At 42.6% G+C, this 16,795-nt stretch overlaps 1 protein-coding gene and 1 long non-coding RNA gene across 3 annotated transcripts in view; both read left to right on the top strand.

The window, feature by feature from the left end:
- The window catches only part of LOC123727888 (uncharacterized), a 39,023-nt gene extending 36,240 nt beyond the window's left edge, over positions 1-2,783 (top strand). The window contains exon 3 of the long non-coding RNA XR_006759847.1: positions 1,653-2,783. This is a non-coding gene — a long non-coding RNA (uncharacterized lncRNA). The remainder of the gene's footprint in view (positions 1-1,652) is intronic.
- A 5,140-nt stretch (positions 2,784-7,923) lies between these two features.
- LOC106606067 (T-cell activation inhibitor, mitochondrial) lies at positions 7,924-15,334 on the top strand. 2 transcript variants are annotated; one of them, XM_014202150.2, is made up of 11 exons: positions 7,924-8,161; positions 8,502-8,606; positions 8,993-9,125; positions 9,514-9,664; positions 9,883-10,147; positions 10,435-10,557; positions 10,944-11,041; positions 11,209-11,300; positions 11,407-11,639; positions 12,892-13,023; positions 13,145-15,334. In XM_014202150.2, the coding sequence occupies exons 2-11, from the start codon at positions 8,572-8,574 to the stop codon at positions 13,368-13,370; spliced, it is 1,488 nt and encodes a 495-aa protein (XP_014057625.1). In that variant the 5' UTR covers positions 7,924-8,161; positions 8,502-8,571; the 3' UTR covers positions 13,371-15,334. The 2 variants fall into 2 exon arrangements, with proteins under 2 accessions (XP_014057625.1, XP_014057626.1); XM_014202151.2 differs by having other exon boundaries at positions 7,941-8,066.
- Positions 15,335-16,795: the final 1,461 nt, after the last annotated feature.

The following is a 16,795-nucleotide window of genomic DNA, read 5'->3' as shown; positions in this document are numbered from 1 at the left end:
AGGGTGCCATTTGGGACATAGCCTCAGTCTTTATCCACAGTCAATGCGGCAGTAGCCAATAAGAGCCATTGTTTTACTGCTCTGGCTCCACGCTGGAAGTTCCAGTTAAGTATGGCCTCAGCACCTCTGTCCTCTTTCTGACCTCTGTCACACAGGGTGGTGCCAGACAGGCTGCAGAGGCTTAGCTCCTTTAACACAGTTGGCTGAGATGGTGGAGCTATGATTCACAAGATGTTTTCTCTCTCCTGTACGCTCTCCCGTCTCTCTCTGTCTCCGTCTCTCTGTCTCTCTCTCTCTCCATCTATGTCTCCGCATAACAACCAGGCCAGTTAGCCAAACCTTCCTCTGGGAATCATTAAATTAGCACAGACAAAAAAGCTTATCCAAATCTCTCTGTAATGGGTCTGCTGCGATTTTGGTTGATGTCTCTCATTCTCATTTCCTGTGTAGCATAACCTCCCTCATCGTTAAAGTGGCACTCCAGTCTCCTTTTACCCTCATTTATCACCTGATTAACTTAGCAAAAGGTACATCTCAATATGTGGTCCAGGTATCATGACATGGCACAAGTGGGGTATGGGGGGCTTTCTCATCTGTTCTCTATTACTCCTCTATTGTTCCCCCACACTAGGGGGGAGGGCGATGACATCAGAGGGCACCATCAGACCACCTCCTTGAAGTTTTCAGTTGTGTCGAAAAAACTACATTTTGCTCCAAAAAACATTGTGTGTGTGTGTGTGTGTGTGTGTGTGTGTGTGTGTGTGTGTGTGTGTGTGTGTGTGTGTGTGTGTGTGTGTGTGTGTGTGTGTGTGTGTGTGTGTGTGTGTGTGTGTGTACATTACTGTATTGTTGGGATATTGTTTTTCAACAGGAAAAGTTCCAAAATAGCAGGAGTGCCTCTTTAATTGAGTCAAATGACTCTAGTTGGATTTCTAAACTTCACTCTAAATAAATGGACATTTGCACATTATGTGAAACCTCTCCCTCCCAATCATTTTACTTGTCCACCCCATCCCAAACCCAGTGTAAACAGAGGTGGATAGAGAACTACAGTCGTGGTCCCCAGTTATTCTCTGCTCCATCTATCTCTGACTTGACCTCAATACACTTCCAGACTCTAAAATAGAAACCTCTGCTCCACTCTGCATGTTGGTACAGTATCTGCCACATCTGAAGACTGCCCCTAATTTACCTGAACCTCCTCACACCCAATACTACACTCTAGATTTGGATAAGTATTTATTGTTTAGACATTGCATTTGTAGCCATGTTAGCAGTTTATTAAAGTGGTGATACAGTCTAACCTAAACTTTATTGTAATTATTTTTGCCACTATGGCCTATTTATTGCCTTACCTCCCTAATCTTACTACATTTGCACACACTGTACATAGATTTTTCTATTGTGTTATTGACTGTACGTTTGTTTATGTGTAACTCTGTGTTGTTGTTTTTGTTGCACTGCTTTGCTTTATCTTGGCCAGGTCGCAGTTGTAAATGAGAACTTGTTCTCAACTGGCCTACCTGGTTAAATAAAGGTGAAATAAAATTTAAAAAATGAACTGAATGGCACTGAATAGGAATGAGTGTTTACTGTAATAATAACTGTAATACTGATGAATGAATGAATAATGATGCTGTTGTTTTTATCAGACTTCCAGGTTCTCTGTGGATCAGCCCCTGAGAGCTGTAGGATCCACGCAGGAGGATGCAGGGCCTCAGGAGGAACAGCTCCAGCCAGCTCTGACTTCTGGTGGGGCAGGACAGCTGGTGTTGTGAATCAGGCCGCTATAGTGCCAGACACGGCTTCTTCCCAACACCAGGGTCACACCCCACTGTCCGCAGCACCGAAGCCCCGGAGCCCAGCCCTCTCCCTCACCGGCAGCAAGGCACAGCAGCAGATCACAGGAGGACAGATCAAAATGCATGCCGAGACTAGTGGAGGATGTCTTTCAAAAACAGACTAGTCAAAGTTAATTACAAATAAACTAAATATTCCACTGTGTGTCTGGGGCATAAGAGGAGGATTTGAGCATCGTCCGAAGCATAACCACCATTGTTTAATTCTCAATTGTGATTAAAGTAGAGTTGTATTGTATTGACTTGCCCTATGACAGTTTCTGTGTGTCTGCACACTAGGACTAGGATTCAACATCAGTGAACTATCAGAGCATAAGACAGTACAACTAGAGAGAGGACAGTGCCTCTCTGAACAAGTGTGATGGGAACAGTGGCGGTTCTAGACCATTTCAACTGGGGGGGGGGCCAAGCTGGGGCCAGTTGTACTGTTAGAGGGGCCAGTTACATTAGACGTTATTGTTGTCATATCGTTTTCTTCACTGCATTGCAGGCATTAGCAGGCAAAAGACCATGTTCATAATCATTAGTGTTCCGCGTTGCCACTGTCTAATAACAGATGTAAAAAAAGAAGGATAGCAAAAATTTGTTATGTAAAAATTATTTCATACTCCACAAAGCATGACAAATGAAAGGCTGGGTGTATTCCTTTGTCTGGGATTAAATTGAAAATGGATTTTGATGTTAGTCTCAGTCTTAGTATCAGTACGCTTTGTTGGCATCCCTCTGTGCTGCTTTTATTTCACTTTATATTATATACTTTTATTAAAACTCATCAAAGGACTTTTTATTTGTTATTCGTTACGGAACGAATGTTATGTTTTCATTGTGTGGTGGTAGTTTGTGAGTGAAAGTGTTTAAGTACAATTGTGAATTAGTTTTTGCATCATTATTCCAATAATAAAGCAGGATACATGTGAACAACTACATCTATGTATCTTGTCATTTATTTGATTATCTTTGCAAATTATTTGAGTATTTTATTGTGTAAATATTATTTCCATTCAGACTGTACGATACATTGGAAATTAATCGTATAATTCATACACCCATTTCATCATAAAATATATATAGAGTTGAAGTTCCCGTGCAGTAGAATTTCCAAATTCCATCCCCAAAGACCTGCAAGCTTGTCCACTACCGGTCAAAAGTTTTAGAACACCTACTCATTCAAGGGTTTTTCTTAATTTTACTATTTTCTACATTGTACAATAATAGTGAAGACATCAAAACTATGAAATAACACATATGGCATCATGTAGTAACCAAAGAAGTGTTAAACAAATCAAAATATATTTTATATTTGAGACTCTTCAAATAGCCACTCTTTGCGTTGATGATGGCTTTGCACACTCTTGGCATTCTCTCAACCAGCAACACCTGAAATGCTTTTCCAACAGTCTTGAAGGAGTTTCCACATATGCTGAGCACTTGTTGGCTGCTTTTTCTTCATTCTGCGGTCCGACTCATCCCAAACCATCTCAATTTGGTTGAGGTTGGGGGATTGTGGAGGCCAGATCATCTGATGCAGCACTCCATCACTCTCCTTCTTGGTGAAATAGCCCTTACACAGCCTGTAGGTGTGTTGGGTCATTGTCCTGTTGAAAAACAAATCATAATCCCACTAAGCCCAACCAGATGAGAAGGCGTATCGCTGCAGAATGCTGTGTTAGCCATGCTGGCTAAGTGTACCTTGAATTCTAAATAAATCACAGACAGTGTCACCAGCAAAGCACCCCCACCCCATAACACCTCCTCCTCCATGCTTTATGGTGGGAAATACACTTGCGGAGATCATCCGTTCACCGACACCGCGTCTCACAAAGACACGGTGGTTGGAACCAAAAATCTCAAATTTGGACTCCAGACCAAAGGACAAATTTCCTCCGGTCTAATGTCCATTGCTCTTGTTTCTTGGCCCAAGCAAGTCTCTTCTTGCTATTGGTGCCCTTTAGTAGTCGTTTCTTTGCAGCAAATCGACCATGAAGGCCTGATTTGCACAGTCTCCTCTGAACAGTTGATGTTGAGATGTGTCTCTTACTTGAACTCTGTGAAGCATTTATTTGGGCTGCAATTTCTGAGGCTGGTAACTCTAATGAACTTATCTTCTGCAGCAGAGGTAACTCTGGGCCTTCCATTCCTATTGTGTTCCTCATGAGAGCTAGTTTCATCATAGCGCTAGATGGTTTTTGCAACTGCACTTGAAGAAACTTTCAAAGTTCTTGAAATGTTCCATATTGACTTTCATGATTTAAAGTAATGATGGACTGTCATTTCTCTTTGCTTATTTGAGCTGATCTTGTCATAATATGGACTTGGTGTTTTACCAAATAAAGCTATCTTCTGTATCCCCCTACCTTGTCACAACACAACTGTTTGGCTTAAAGAAGGAAAGAAATTCCACAAATTAACTTTTAACAAGGCACACCTGTTAATTGAAATGCATTCCAGGTGACTACCTCATGAATCTGGTTGAGAGAATGCCAAGAGTGTGCAAAGCTGTCATCAAGGCAAAGGGTGATGACAATATATTTTGATTTGTTTAACACTTTTTTGGTTACTATGATTCCATATTTGTTATTTCATAGTTTTGATGTCTTCACTATTATTCTACAATGTAGAAAATAGTAAAGATTAAGAAAACCCTTGAATGAGTAGGTGTTCTAAAACTTTTGACCGGTAGTGTATGTGTTTGGTAAATGTGGAAACACCTCATACATAGTGTGTTGTGGTGAATTACACATTCCTAATGTAGGAGGTATGCATCCTATGGCCTGATTTGGGAATACAATTGTTTTATCTCTATGGAGGATACACTGTATTGTCAAATGTGTAATGAGGAAGAAAACATACGCTACTCTTAGAATATATATTATGCAATTTATTACTTTATAAAAATTGATGTTGAATTGTAAAATAGATTACATTTTGAACATTACATGTTATATTGTTCCATTTGGGTATATGAAAATATATTTTTGCTAATGTCTTAATACCCTATAATACTTAGCAAACCAAATAGATTTATTTTACAAGCACTTGACCACGAATGTAATCCATTGGTATTCACAGCACAGGAGTTGGTGGCACCTTAATTGGGGAGAAAGGGCTTGTGGTAAGGACCTGTGGTGTAAAGTGCTGAAGTAAAAATACTTTAAAGTGCTACATAAGTCGTTTTTTGGGGGTATCTGTACCTTACTATTTGTATTTTTGGCAACTTTTACCTTTACTTCACTACATTCCTAAAGAAAATAATGTACTTTTTACTCCTCGGCACCCAAAAGTACTCGTTACATTTTGACAGGAAAATGGTCCAATTCACACACTTATCAAGAGAACATCCCTGGTCATCCCTACTGCCTCTGATATGGCAAGAGTTTGCCCCTGGCTACCCGTCAATAAAAATAAAAAAAACGTCTGGTTTGCTTAGTATAATTAAGTTGGAATGATTTATACTTATACTTTTGATACTTAAGTACATTTTAGCAATTCTATTTACTTTTGATACTTAATTATACTGCTCAAAAAAATAAAGGGAACACTTAAACAACACATCCTAGATCTGAATGAAAGAAATAATCTTATTAAATACTTTTTTCTTTACATAGTTGAATGTGCTGACAACAAAATCACACAAAAATAATCAATGGAAATCCAATTTATCAACCCATGGAGGTCTGGATTTGGAGTCACACTCAAAATTAAAGTGGAAAACCACACTACAGGCTGATCCAACTTTGATGTAATGTCATTAAAACAAGTCAAAATGAGGCTCAGTAGTGTGTGTGGCCTCCACGTGCCTGTATGACCTCCCTACAACGCCTGGGCATGCTCCTGATGAGGTGGCGGATGGTCTCCTGAGGGATCTCCTCCCAGACCTGGACTAAAGCATCCGCCAACTCCTGGACAGTCTGTGGTGCAATGTGGCGTTGGTGGATGGAGTGAGACATGATGTCCCAGATGTGCTCAATTGGATTCAGGTCTGGGGAACGGGCGGGCCAGTCCATAGCATCAATGCCTTCCTCTTGCAGGAACTGCTGACACACTCCAGACACATGAGGTCTAGCATTGTCTTGCATTAGGAGGAACCCAGGGCCAACCGCACCAGCATATGGTCTCACAAGGGGTCTGAGGATCTCATCTCGGTACCTAATGGCAGTCAGGCTACCTCTGGCGAGCACATGGAGGGCTGTGCGGCCCCCCAAAGAAATGCCACCCCACACCATGACTGACCCACCGCCAAACCGGTCATGCTGGAGGATGTTGCAGGCAGCAGAACGTTCTCCACGGCGTCTCCAGACTCTGTCACGTCTGTCACGTGCTCAGTGTGAACCTGCTTTCATCTGTGAAGAGCACAGGGCACCAGTGGCAAATTTGCCAATCTTGGTGTTCTCTGGCAAATGCCAAACGTCCTGCATGGTGTTGGGCTGTAAGCACAACCCCCACCTGTGGACGTCGGGCCCTCATACCACCCTCATGGAGTCTGTTTCTGACCGTTTGAGCAGACACATGCACATTTGTGGCCTGCTGGAAGTCATTTTGCAGGGCTCTGGCAGTGCTTCTCCTGCTCCTCCTTGCACAAAGGCGGAGGTAGCGGTCCTGCTGCTGGGTTGTTGCCCTCCTACGGCCTCCTCCACATCTCCTGATGTACTGGCCTGTCTCCTGGTAGCGCCTCCATGCTCTGGACACTACGCTGACAAACACAGCAAACCTTCTTGCCACAGATCGCATTGATGTGCCATCCTTGATGAGCTGCACTACCTGAGCCACTTGTGTGGGTTGTAGACTCCGTCTCATGCTACCACTAGAGTGAAAGCACCGCCAGCATTCAAAAGTGACCAAAACATCAGCCAGGAAGCATAGGAATTGAGAAGTGGTCTGTGGTCCCCACCTGCAGAACCACTCCTTTATTGGGGGTGTCTTGCTAATTGCCTATAATTTCCACCTGTTGTCTATTCCATTTCCACAACAGCATGTGAAATGTATTGTCAATCAGTGTGGCTTCCTAAGTGAACAGTTTGATTTCACAGAAGTGTGATTGACTTGGAGTTACATTGTGTTGTTTAAGTGTTCCCTTTATTTTTTTGAGCAGTGTATATTTAAAACCAAATATTTTTAGTCTTTTCTCAAGTAGTATTTTACTGGATGACTTTCACTTTTACTTGAGTCATTTTCTATTAAGTTATGTTTACTTTTACTCAAGTATGACAATTGAGTACTTTTCCCACTACTAGTAATGACTGGAGTGGAATCACTGGAATGATATCAAACACATGGTTTTCAGGTGTTCGATGCCATTCCATTAGCTCCGTTCTGGCCATTATTATGAGCCATTCTCCCCTCAGCAGCCTCCTGTAATTCACAGGTATGATGAAGCACAAAAGGGGTTTGCTGCAAATAGACAACCTGGACTGGAGGGAAAATGTGACGTTTAAGAAACAAGCCAAAGAAAGGCAGTAAGGAACGTGTCAAAAAATAATTTTGTGGGTGAAGAAAATGAACATTCATGATCCATCAGAATCTGACATTGGTTAAAGATCCAATACAGCCGTTTTTATATCAATATCAAATCATGTCTGGGTATTAACCTTAATGTAATAGATTTCCATTAAAATGGTCAAAAATAAACAAAAATGTTTTTTTTTAGCAAAAAACTGTTTCTCAAGCAATATTTTTACTAGGACATAGTGGTCTGAGTGGGGAGGGGAAAACCCAAAAACTAGCTGTTATTGGCAGAGAGGTTTGGAACTATCTTTGTTATTGGTCTATTAACTCATTTACGCCTGATGTCACCATGGAAAAACGAAACTTCACCCATGCAAAAACCTGCTGATTAGAAGGTCCTGTGTAGATTGTAGTTTCAACCAGCAACTATCAGGAAATAACTTCTGATCACATTTTATCACTCTTTTACGGTGTTAGTTTCATCTGCTGTTGTTGTAAAATATCATACAAAATATAGAAAAAACTGAATTTGGACTGCGTTTAGAAGAGGTGCAATGATGAGCGAGATATTGCTTGTAGCTTTCTAAACTCACCAGCAGAGGTCATTAAACGTCCATATCAGAGCTATCGATGCTTTAGTATAGTAGTGCGATTGCTTTTGTCTGTCTGGTTGCTGTGAATGGACCACTAGCTGACATTGGACTCAAAATCTATGTAAAAAAATTCACTGCCATGTTACCAATTCAGCAATGCAGTCTTTAGAAGGTAATCTGTAGCCATTCATTTTGATAAATTCCCGAGCCAAACACTTATCGACATGTGGTTGCTTATGTTCAGCTCACAGCAAGGAAGCTAGCTAGGTGGGTAAACTAGCTGAACCTGTTTGTTGTTGTGATTTTCTGTTAGTTATAACAAGTCTCAGTTTTGTGCTGGAATAAACAGGATGAACTTGCAAGCCATACGATTTGATAGCGTTGTTGTTTGGAGTGTTTTCCAATATGTCCCCTTGGCCTTGCCTTAGGCTAGTCCTGTGAATGCCAGATATACTGTAAATAAGACCTATTGAGTTTGCCCCACAAACCAAGGCTTAGCTGGCTAGCTACTGCTGTAGTATAAATGCTACTACAATCTTTATTAAGATGTGTCAGTTTGGACCAGTTAGCCAGTCAGCTCATAATCTGTAAGCTATTTCATCAACAGGAGAGAATCAACACCTGTGGATGTCACAAGTCAGTGATTTGATGGTGTCCAGGTAGACCTAGCTACAGCTATGTCTGTGGCCTCTCTCCTGCGAAGTGCCATGAGGTAAGTAACCCACTATAGTACTTACATTATCATATTTACATCATCACCTGCACTCAGAGTTGATTTTGTGAAAAGGGCCACTGTTAGTGATGTAATCCTAAACTCGGTGCTGGGGCCTCCCTGGGTGCATGTTTTGGTTTTTGCCCAGGCACTACACAGCTGATTCAAATAACCAACTCATCATCAAGCTTTTACCATTTCAATCAGCTGTGTAGTGCTAGGGGGAAAACCAAAACATGCACCCAGGGGGGCCCCAGGACCCAGTTTTGGAAAAGTGGTGCGGCAGAAACCAAAACGTGCACTGGGGGGGCTGAGTTTGGGAGACCCTTTGGACTTCATGGTGACAACCCTTTATCCTCACTCTCTGGTCCATGTTGTTTTTCCAGAGTGGGGAACAGACATGTCGCAGCACATTTGGTCCATCAGAGAGCTCTTTCAGGGGCAGATGCTATCAATGCACTGAGACCTTTCTACTTTGCAGTGCATCCAGACTTCTTTGGCCAGCATCCCAGGGAAAGGGTGAATGATTATGTCCTGTTGTAGGCTAAAAGAGCAATAATGTCCATGTATCATAGAATTATGTCGTAGGGCAATTCCATGGTGACTTAACAATATCCATTTAACATTTTACAAAAACACATTTACTTGAAGAACAGTGTAGATGCAGCACAAACCGTCATTCTGTTACCAAACTTTGCATCTGCACTGTTATTCAAGTAAATGTGTTTTTGTAACATTTTCAATGGTAATTGTTAAAAGTAGTCCTTGTGCATAGAGTTGTATGGTTTGTTTAACTTTGCGTTCATTGTTTTTTGTTTGACATTTTAAAGTGAAAAATATGAGCCTCAGAATCATTCTGTTATTGTGGAATTGCCAATCAAAACGTTCTTTGTGTAATTCTCTTCAGGAAGTGAATGAAAATTCCCTCAAGAGACTCAGTGGTTATTTGGAAAACCTTCAGAAACCGGGGACCCGCTCAGTCCAACCAACAAAGCTCACCTTTTATGTCAGAGAAATAAAGGACAAGGAAGACATTCAGAAAGACATCCTTCCCCATGGTAACGTCCTTTTAGCCTGTGTAAAATATAGACTATACAGTATTGGTGTTTCTTGATCATTTGTTTTTTTCATACCGTTTCCTCTGAGAGAGTGAGTATTATGCATTCCAAATGACACCCTATGCACCCTGGTTAAATGTAGTGCACTATATAGAAAACATGGTGCAATTTGGACATTTGGAATGCATAATTTGAATACATTTGACTACATTTCCCAGGGTTCCGTTCGGTCAGCTTCACTCTGCAGACCAAGGATGTCCTGACCACCGTAATGGACGTGTTGAAGTCCTGCAGTCTGTCCACAGAGCACATGAAGGGACTCAAGGCCAGCTCAGAGTCACCCAAGAGCCGGCAGCCAGTGGCTGGGCATGGGAACCCTTTCTACAGACCCATCAAATGGGACAAAAGCTACTACAGCTTCACTGGCTTCAGAGACCCAGAGCAGGAGCTGGAGCAGGCCAAGAAAGTAGAGCCCACACTAAGGTACTGTATAATGACTACCTAGCCAAAGCAAACGCTAACTTCTTATGTATGTAGAATGACACATTAGACATTAGCATCGCTTTAGCTTGATCACTTTTTAACTGTCAACTCATTCACAGATGCATTCCGAAGACGGGTTTAAAAAGAAACAAATGATCTTGCTGTCTTCGTCACTGCCTGTGTACTTGCATTCTTCTAGTTGGCTCATTCCACTCACGCCTTGAGAGAAGTGACATGCTCTACAAGCGAGCCATTGGTCTGTCTGAAGAGTTGTCTTTCTGCTGCAGCTTGTGGCTGAGAAACCATGAGAAGGAGGCTACGAACAAGCAGAATGCCAGTGTCCCTCGACGGGAGGAGCTGAAGAGACTCAAGAAGGAATTGTGTCAGAAATTTGCCTTGGAAGATATCAGGTAATCATCAGCACTCTGAACAACAGCTATTCCATTATGATAGAAGATGAAAACATTGGTGAGTTTCATTAAGTGCACCAACTCCCATACAGATAGAAAATGGAATTGTCACCTGCACCGAATACAACATGACTCTGATGCAAAGTGCTGGTCCTATGAAGTTAAGTGCATGGACCCTTCAGCTTCATAGGGTGCATGTTTGAGTTACTGTTTGACTGGGTTCTACTGGCCTGCGGTACAACAGAAGGTGGTCAATGTCATTCCAAAGTAACGTATTATCAATGTTCTGGAGACTTTGAGCCTCCTCCTGTTGTTACATCACGACTGGCGACCTCTGCTTCCACTTGAACACCTGATCTGAGGACAATACCTCCTCCCTCCTGCAGGTGGCAGCGCAGCTGGGGAGTGACTCACAGATGCTGTCAGCTCCAGAGTCTGAGCCGTCTCTCCCAGCAGAACCCTGAGGCTGTGCTCAACCTGCGAGGTATACACACCTGGAAGAGAGTCAATAAGGCTCTTTATGTCTTAAGAGTGGGCTTGAATTGTTCTATTCTGTTGACATTTTGAAAGATGTCCTGACTGACAGAGAATGATGAGTGAATTAAAATGATGTATGGTAAATTACTTTATCCATTCCTTATTTTATTTTAGGACACACTATAATATTCACTGACCAATCAGGGATGAATGCCTCAGGTCATGTGATGCTGGGAACAATGGATGTTCATCACCAATGGACAAAAGTAAGGTACATGTTACATTTCAGCTGGAAAAGTTACCAGTCTTTTTTATTTTCCTGTTGCTCATGTTCCATGTTTGTTTGTGTGTGCGTGTGTACATGTGTCCTAGCTGTTTGTGAGTCTCCCTAGCTACCGTAGCCTGCACCAGCAGACAGAGTGGCTGAAGGAGAGGATCAGCCATGTGTTGGGAGGTATTCAGGTGATTGACATAGAGAGACTGGGACCTGTACAGCCTATAGAGGAACACTTCAGCATCCTCAACACCTTCCATAAGAGACTACTGGCCCGACGCCTAGCCCTGCATCCCAGGAGCCTGCAAGGCCTGGCCATGACCCTGGAGAAGTAAGAGAGACTTCCCTATCCACCCAGAACACGTACCCGACTGTCTACCGCGTACCCGACTGTCTACCGCGTACCCGACTGTCTACCGCGTACCCGACTGTCTACCAGTGGGCCAAAATACTCTGTTTATGCAGCACATTGCTGTTCAAGGGTGTGATTTTGATGCTACTGTAATACCAGTCTGTAGAGTGGGGGTCCCCAATTACACTGAACAAAAATATTAACGCAACATGCAACAATTTCAATGGTTTTACTGAGTTCATATCAGGAAATCAGTCAATTGAAATAAATGTATTAGGCCCTAATCTATGGATTTCACATGACTGGGCAGGGGCACAGTCATGGGTGGGCCTGGGAGGGCATAGGCCCAGCCAGTTGGGAGCCCGGCCCACCCACTGGAGAGCCAGGCCCAGCCAATCGGAATGAGTTTTTCCCCGCAAAAGGGCTTTATTACAGACAAAAATACTCCACAGTTTCATCAGCTGTCCAGGTGGATGGTGCATGTAAAAATGCCGGATGTGGAGATCCTGGGCATGCCAATTGCATGCTCCCTCAACTTGAGACATCTGTGGCATTGTGTTGTGACAAAACTGCACATTTTATTGTCCCCAGCACAAGGTGCACTTGTGTAATGATCATGCTGTTTAATCAGTTTCTTAATATTCCACACCTGTCAGGTGGATGGATTATCTTGGCAAAAGAGAAATGCTTACTAACAGGGATGTAAACAAATGTGTGCACAACATTTTAGAGAAATAAGCTTTTTGTGCATATGGAACATTTTCTGGAATCTTTTTCAGCTCCTGAAACATGGGGCCAACACTTTGCATGTTGCGTTTACATTTTTGTTCAGTATACATTTAGCCGTGAGCCGACTTTTCCTGATGGCCGGAACATAGTTAGAAATTATTTGGATCCCAAACAGATATAGTATTTGACAAAAGCAGAATCATTTCAAACCTTGATTACATTGGGATAGGATCACATAAGCCTCGCTATTAATGTGTGGGAATACTTGGGAACAGATTTCCTAAATTAAAATCACGTTGAGCAAATTTCTTTGATTTTAGTCTTTTATGTCCAACAACAACAATTCCCAAAAACGTTTTTAATTATTATTGATTTATTTTGCTCAAAGAACTTGGAGGACCAAATGAAATCACCGGCGGGCTGCCTATAGGGGAACCCTGGTGTAGAGGCATGTGAGAGATTCCCCGGCCACTGATGATGTACCTGTGGTGTTTTGTCCCAGTGACCGCTCCAGCCCCAGCCTGCATGAGATGGGTCACTTCGTCATCCCAGCCACCTGTGAGCCTAGCAGACTACAGACATTCCTCCAGAGCATGGCCTGGGAGGCCCGACAACGAATCAAACACCGGAACCAGTGAGTGTCTCTGTCAGCCTTGTCTTCCTGCCCTCCTACTTCCTACATGTCTGTGTACATTGTTGTATTGATTATCTCTCTCTCTGTCTGTGTGTGACCCTGACCTGTGTCCGTCCCCCAGGCTGCAGGCGGAGGAGGAGGAGGTACTGCTCCACTGCCTGGAGGGTCTGGCCCTGAGCAATCTGTCCAAGGAGCCCAGTGTCAGACACAACCAGATGATCCCCTGCTGCAGGCGGTTGCTGGAGGAACGCTCCCCACTCATGGAGGGCCTCCGGGTGGAGGTCTCCCACTTCTACTCTGTCATGCAGGACGGGGACTTGTGCATCCCCTGGGACTGGAAGGGCTGAGGGGACAGGGCCAGGGGACATGCTGCAGCACGCCTGGTTGAGCCAGACTGAATGCTGTGCTCACCATGTCTACCACCAGGCTACACTGCAGCTGCCACACAGAGAAACAAACCAACCGACTCTCACAAGGTCAATCACGTTATCCTTCTACTGGAGAGGACAGATAAACAGACCTTTTCACACTATCGTGCTGAACCAGGCCCCGTTTCCCAACAGCATCTTAAGGCTGAGTTCATAGTTAGAACCTTTGTAGGAGCATTGTTGGATCTCTGACCTGTTTTCCAAAGCCATCCTTACTGAAGTTGCACTTGAAACCGCTTGTTATTTACCGCCTGCCTCAGATCACTCCTAGAACAGCTAGTGTTATTTTCCCCTTCCACTAAACATAGAATCAAGATGCTTATCCGTCTCTCTGTGACGACCGATAACTTCACAACGATGTTGACTACAAATATAAAGCTGCCGATGTCTATGCATTAGAAACAACCAAAGGATAAAATGATGCTTAAAATGAAAACCTATATGACTGCATTCAGATATAAATATCCTACCTACGGTATAGTCTACATAGGCCTATATTTCAATGAGTTTTATTTATCTATTTGGCTACCGTCTGTAATTTATGCCTCTATATATTTCATGATGTGTCAAATCTTGATTTAGTGTATTTATTAAAGGGTAAGCGTTAGAAAAAGCCGTCTCAATATTTGCATTCGTACAAGCTGATCTGTTGTCAGTATTGTGGAATCCTGATCCGAGAGCAGTGCTCGGTTTCAATCTTGTCAGTATCGACACACTTAGCGAACGTTCTCTCTGCGTGGCGTTACATCTTCGGCTGTTGTAGGAAAGATGCATCGTTAAAACACTCGGAAGCCTAAATTCCATTCCATCGATATCGGGAAACCAGGCCCAGTACTGTGCTGGCTTGCATACGTTGTTTTCATAATGTCCTTTCCAGCACGTTCCAGTAACTATGGTGGATATGATGGGTAACCAGACTAGCTGAGCTTGGCTTGGTAGTGTGAAAAGATTTGGTCAGAGCAGGCTGGTGCAATAGTTAGTTTCTATTAACCAACAAGAAGGTCTAGTATCTTGAAGTCAGTCAGTGTTCAGGAGGGTGTGCGTGTGAAGAAACCAACACAGAGTAATAGTATTAATATTTTTATGAGGGGAAATAATATGGTTGTTAATGTAGTACAGTAGCACTTTTTATTGATTGTTATTTTAATGAACATGTTGAGTATTATTTCCGAGACCATCTACGAAGACAACTATGACACTTATTCAAATCTATTACACTTTAAACTGTACAGGAACACACTTTGCTATCACAAAAGAAGAGCTAAGAAAAGAAAAGCCTTGGTATTACAAACTGTCTCATACGATGATCAGACGGGAGACGTCCTATACTGCTGCAGTGTTTAAACTCTCCACGAGATGGAGCGCTCTCACTAAACTCAGTATGGGGTTCATTGGTTTTTGTAATGATGTATATTCTTCCGAGTGAGAGTTGATGTTCTGGTGTTTCTCAGAGTAGGAGTGCGGATTTAGGATCAGTTTGACCTTTTAGATCACAATTTAAAACAATTACATGGACAGGAGAGACCTGACTCTAGATCAGATGTTTGATACTTAGAGCCTATGGTCAGTGGTCTACTGTAGGTTGACCTTGACTGAAATGGACAACAGCTATTAGAAGAAGAGCTATAGTTCTGGAAGTGGATCCCACCGCGTTGATGCAGCTCTCGGGCGACGGGACAGTCAAATGGAATGGACACTTTATACTGCAAGATCAAGTAATACTAACTGTATTTTGCATCAGTTACCTGACTAGCTAGAATACTGTCGTGACGGCTGGGAACAGTAATGATGAATATGTTTGTTTTTACCTCATGTTAACTTTAACACAACCAATACCACAGAATAAAGACCTGCTAAAATAAAGTGAGTGATTTTCAAGCGTTGGGAGAAGATGGATCATTTATTTCATCTAATATCATTTAGAGATGCTAAATGACTCGTGTGTATGACTATTGCTGGATTAACACTATTTTCAACACTCTTGTTTGTTTGCCATTGTCCTTCACAAAGTGTGTTGTAACTTATTGCAGAGCTGACTGACTCCATCCCGAATCAGCTCTGTGCTGAACGGTTGTCAAAAGCCAATTTGATCCAAACACACCCATTCATAAACTCTACATGAACATGTGGACGTCTCTCTCACTCTCCCAGAGTGATAAATGTGTGTTGAATTAGACGATATGAAGTCCCTTCCTCTGTACACTGAGCCAGAACTATATAGATAGATAATGTGTTCTTTATTTAAATCAGTGGTCAGAACAGCCTCTTCAAAGAAACAACAGATCATAGATCCACCATCACCTGTCTACCTGTCGGTCTGACTGTCCAACTCCTAGATTCAGGGCCTGTAAAAAGTAGTGCACTAGGGAATAGGGTGCCATTTGGGTGGGGTGGATATTAGCAGAGTAATTCCTAGCTTTTTAGGAGACATTAATAGACAGGGGAGGTTGTGTCCCGCCTGGCATGGGGTTGGCCTTCTAGCAGTGCTAGTGTTAGTCATCCTGCCTCTTCATTGTGCAGGATATGGGTTTGGTTGGTTAATGGCAAGCTGATCCTGATCGGCCACTTCCTCCTAGTTAGAGAGGAACCCCCTCTGAGTTTGAGTGTTGCCATGGAGGTCATGACGCTAAATCAGACTGTTTTGAAACAGGAAAGCCTTTAATGATTTATACCTGAGCTCCCACTGTTGTTACCATACCTCCCCTGATCTAATGTAGTCTGGGTACCAGTCTTTAGAACTAACATTCCACTCCTTCCCACACAGGAGTGTCAAAGAGTGGAATGTTATAACTGAACAGAGACAGCAACCAGGCTAGCTCTAACACACTGTTATTACCATCCTGCTCCTTCTCTAATACGCTTCCACAGACCTGGGAGGGGAGCGGTCACTATCAATTACCCCATTTGATCATGACGAGGCGGCGACCTGACCAGCGTTTGGTCCTCTTGTGACTGTGGTAAAGGTTTTAATCAAGTGCAATAAAGTTGGCCATCATTCTGTAAAATAACAAGGGCCATCAATATCTTGAATGTCAAATGAAAAGTCATGGGGAGACAAACATGCTACCTTTCCTGTTATTTAGGTTGCTGGGAAAATAACTTGAATGTCCCTGGCTACTTCAAAGTAGATCATATTTCTGGTTCTGAACTGAATGTTTCTGATCACTCTACTCTCTTTCACAGCATCATCTTGTTTCCTTTTGTTACCAGAAAATACATCCTGGCATTATGATCAGAACATTCAGTTCAGAACCAGAAATATGATCCACTTTGAAGTAGCCAGGGACATTCAAGTTATTTTCCCAGCAACCTAAATAACAGGAAAGGTAGCATTTTTATCCACC

Source organism: Salmo salar, chromosome ssa02, assembly GCF_905237065.1.
Source record: "Salmo salar chromosome ssa02, Ssal_v3.1, whole genome shotgun sequence".
Lineage (NCBI taxonomy): Eukaryota > Metazoa > Chordata > Actinopteri > Salmoniformes > Salmonidae > Salmo > Salmo salar.
The sequence above is the reverse complement of the archived record's forward strand: the minus strand, read 5'-3'. Positions and strand labels throughout refer to the sequence as shown.

What these genes read in the sequence shown, in the direction of transcription:
- LOC106606067 (XM_014202150.2), top strand. Translation starts at nt 8,572, where the DNA reads ATGTCTGTGGCCTCTCTCCTGCGAAGTGCCATGAG. An exon ending in CTCCTGCGAAGTGCCATGAG is followed by an intron (nt 8,607 to 8,992) that starts GTAAGTAACCCA and finishes TTGTTTTTCCAG; the next exon opens with AGTGGGGAACAGACATGTCG. An exon ending in AAAGTAGAGCCCACACTAAG is followed by an intron (nt 10,148 to 10,434) that starts GTACTGTATAAT and finishes TTTCTGCTGCAG; the next exon opens with CTTGTGGCTGAGAAACCATG.